The sequence below is a fragment of the Limulus polyphemus genome, unplaced genomic scaffold (genome assembly GCF_000517525.1).
Source record: "Limulus polyphemus unplaced genomic scaffold, Limulus_polyphemus-2.1.2 Scaffold38, whole genome shotgun sequence".
NCBI lineage: Eukaryota > Metazoa > Arthropoda > Merostomata > Xiphosura > Limulidae > Limulus > Limulus polyphemus.
In genome coordinates this window covers 13,217-16,466 of record NW_013665648.1, presented here as the reverse complement: position 1 = coordinate 16,466, position 3,250 = coordinate 13,217, and the positions used below count along the sequence as shown (strand labels likewise).

General features: G+C 29.4%; 1 protein-coding gene across 3 annotated transcripts in view; it reads right to left on the bottom strand.

Moving 5' to 3' along the window:
• The window catches only part of LOC111086249 (zinc finger protein 391-like), a 17,261-nt gene that overhangs the window by 3,489 nt on the left and 10,522 nt on the right, over positions 1-3,250 (bottom strand). For all 3 annotated transcript variants that reach the window (XM_022388384.1, XM_022388393.1, XM_022388388.1), the window contains exon 4: positions 1,819-1,943. In XM_022388384.1, the coding sequence (XP_022244092.1) occupies positions 1,819-1,943 (125 nt within the window). The remainder of the gene's footprint in view (positions 1-1,818; positions 1,944-3,250) is intronic.

Sequence of the window (3,250 nt, the reverse complement as noted above, 5' to 3'; positions counted from 1 at the left end):
TATATATATATATATATATATATATATTACTTCTGGTTACTAAATTTCCATAACAAGATTTTTTTATACATTTTCAAAGATTGTTTTTACAGACTTTTTTTGATTATTATTATCAAACTAGTACCCTGAACATTCACATTTTATTACATTTTCTTTCAACTGCACAACAAAGAAGTAAACTAAAAAAAGGGGTAAACACAGTAAGAGTAGAATCTTATTAACATTCTGCAGATAACATTTATACGTGTGTTTAATTATCGTGTAAATATTTTTTATTTTGATATATTCTATATCAGGATTTTAAAATCTCTGCATGTACAGATGATATTATCAATAAATAAAAACATGAATATTAATAATAGTTAATACAGAGTGGACTCAGTATCTAGTGAATCCTTGAAGAAAGGGGAAACTGATTTTGAATTACATTTGTGTATGCATCTTATGTTCTTACTTAATTTATAACTTTACTTTATCTACTTTGTTAACAGGGTTGGTAGAGACCTGTTCATGTGGATGTACAACTTTCTAATTGTTGAGATTTTTTGTTTATGTAATCATCTAACATTCTTTCTCTAATATGCAGGTATTTTTTACTTTCAGCTTTTGTCCATAAAGATCTTTTCGTACATTTTCGTTTCATCTATCATATTTTGACATGCATTACTTCTTAATATTTTTTGTCTCTTCTTCTCTGTTTTGAAAAACTTTGATAGCTTCTTTGATCTGGTCAAGGATGAGAATGGGCAAAGGCAGAAAAGTCTGAAATGTTTTCAGTCAAATACTGAACACTGAAAGTTCTCAGGGTGCTAGAGGTTTGGGGACATGCTCCCCTGGTAAAATGTTGAAAATTAAAGCTCTCTGTGCATTTTGCTTTCTCTTTTTCATATATATATGAAAGATATGATTCACTTACATCTTAGTCAATTAGCCAAAACTGTTAATCATTTGACATTTATGTGTGCTTTTTAATACTTATATGTGTCAAACTTGAAGATAAACCCTGTGAAGTATAGTTTATACATTCCTGGTAAACCAACCTTTTTGATGAATTCTCCAAGTTTTAATATTGCCACTTGTGGTTTACTTCCAACAATAAACATCATTTCTAGTTCATTCTTCAACTAGTCCTACCTGAATTTGTTTTTAACCAAATTGTTATCTTCTCCATCTCTTGCTTCATCATGCTGCTAAATTTTTTAAAAATTCATTTCATTCTTAAATTAAGGTAATGAGCAAATTTTCAATGAATTTTTATGTGAAAAATCCACACTATAAATATACCATTTTGTAAGATTAGGAAAATATATTTACAAGATTCTGGTTGGTCAAAAACTGAGGTATTTTTACACAAGTTGCCGAAACATAGAGAACATGTAATTTTTGTGTTGTCTAAGTAATGAAGATCTAATATAAAATATTTAATCAAAAATTAAAATCACACTTTATGAATAGTATTAGATTATGAAAACATTAGGAACTCTTTTTTTTCTAATAGTCTGTGTTCACTATGCTTCTATTTTTTTAAGTTTTGCTCACCTGATAAAGATTGGATTATCTTTATAAATTCTCTTTACCACTCATAAGAATTGTTTTTAGTTATATTAACACTCAAGCTAACGTGTGTTGTGAAATCACCTCAGTCAGATACCTAAGGGTTCTAACAGTAATAACACTTTCATCGCAGGTAGAACTTGACTTTTAGAATACCAAATTTCTTAGGGAATTAATACTGAACCATTGAATCATACCTGGGAAAACATATTTTCTAGTCATTAAAAACAATAAAAAACATTTATAATCAAAGGTAAATCTTACTTGACTTTCCTGTGGTGTAAATTCAGACACTAAATGGCATTCTTCTCCAGATTCTGATTCCAGCCAAGGTTTTTCTTCTGAAGCAGATTTTACTTGGGGTAGATCCAACAGAAGTTCTTTTGCATCTGAAAGACATTCTACTTGTCACAAATGAGGCAATACCAAATATCAAGCAACCCCCAACAATACAAAAAGCTGTTTAATGTTAAAAGAAAGAAAGAAACAGAGGACTAACTCCTACGCAAATGCTTCAACTAACAAACTTTAGAATACTGTATCTTACTTACAACAGTGTTACATTTAAATCTCCACACACACAGTACAGATAAATTGATTAATGTGTGTCCACTACCTTGTTTAAACCACCTATCTAAACAGTTCTGTTCTGAATACACCACACTAATAAATCTAAAATAATACTGAATATGTTTCTAAAAAGCATAGACTGAATGTATTTTACTTCAATTATAAATAAAATAGTGTCCTATCATCACATGAAAAAATATAATGTAATTACATCTTTTTTGTGACTAAATTTTGCTACCTTATCACTTGGTTCTGCTTGTCATTAATCAGTGATATTTAACCTAGTATAACTTTGATATTAGATGCAATAAACTTCTCACTGCATATATTTATGTCAGCTGGTGATTTGTGACATCTAAGGCATACGACATAAACATGTACATTTTCAACCAACTGTAATTTACATATGTTAAGTCCTACAATTTTCATCTCTAAAAAGCTAGTTTCTCACTACCTCATTAGGCAGTCCATAAGCTTATATAATCAAATTCTCCTACTGACACTATAATAAGCCATTCTGGCACGTTCATTCAGTGCTCTTTGTTTGATGCACTTACTGTTGTATTATTTAGAAATATTAAATTGTGAATGAAGAGTTCAGTAAATATTAACTAATGTTTCATGATTATAGCAATGAAAATATAATTAATGATAAAATATGTTTGGTGTAAGTGATTAGTTTAAGAATATAGATATGGAAATTCAATGTGAGGCAGTATCTAACTTGAGAAACCCATACTCAAAACATATTACCAGAAAGTTTAAACTAAAGCTATTTTTTAATGTAAGGCAGCGCTCTCACACAAGAAGTCCCCACTGGCACATACTCAAAACATCTTACCAGAAGGATTAAGATACAGCTATTTTTTAATGTAAGGCAATGCCTCACTTGCCTCATCCGAGAAGTCACCACTGGCTGTTACGTACTGAGAATTGGAAATAATCCAAGGCTGTGTTAAATAATTTAACTTTTAATAGTTGAGGCGTACCTTGGATTTAGGCTTAGAAATATGGCGATATTTTATTTAATTTATGCTATTTGCCAACAAGATTGATTCACATCATTTTTGTTTTGACACAAATACGTTTTAATATATATATATATATATATATATATATATATATT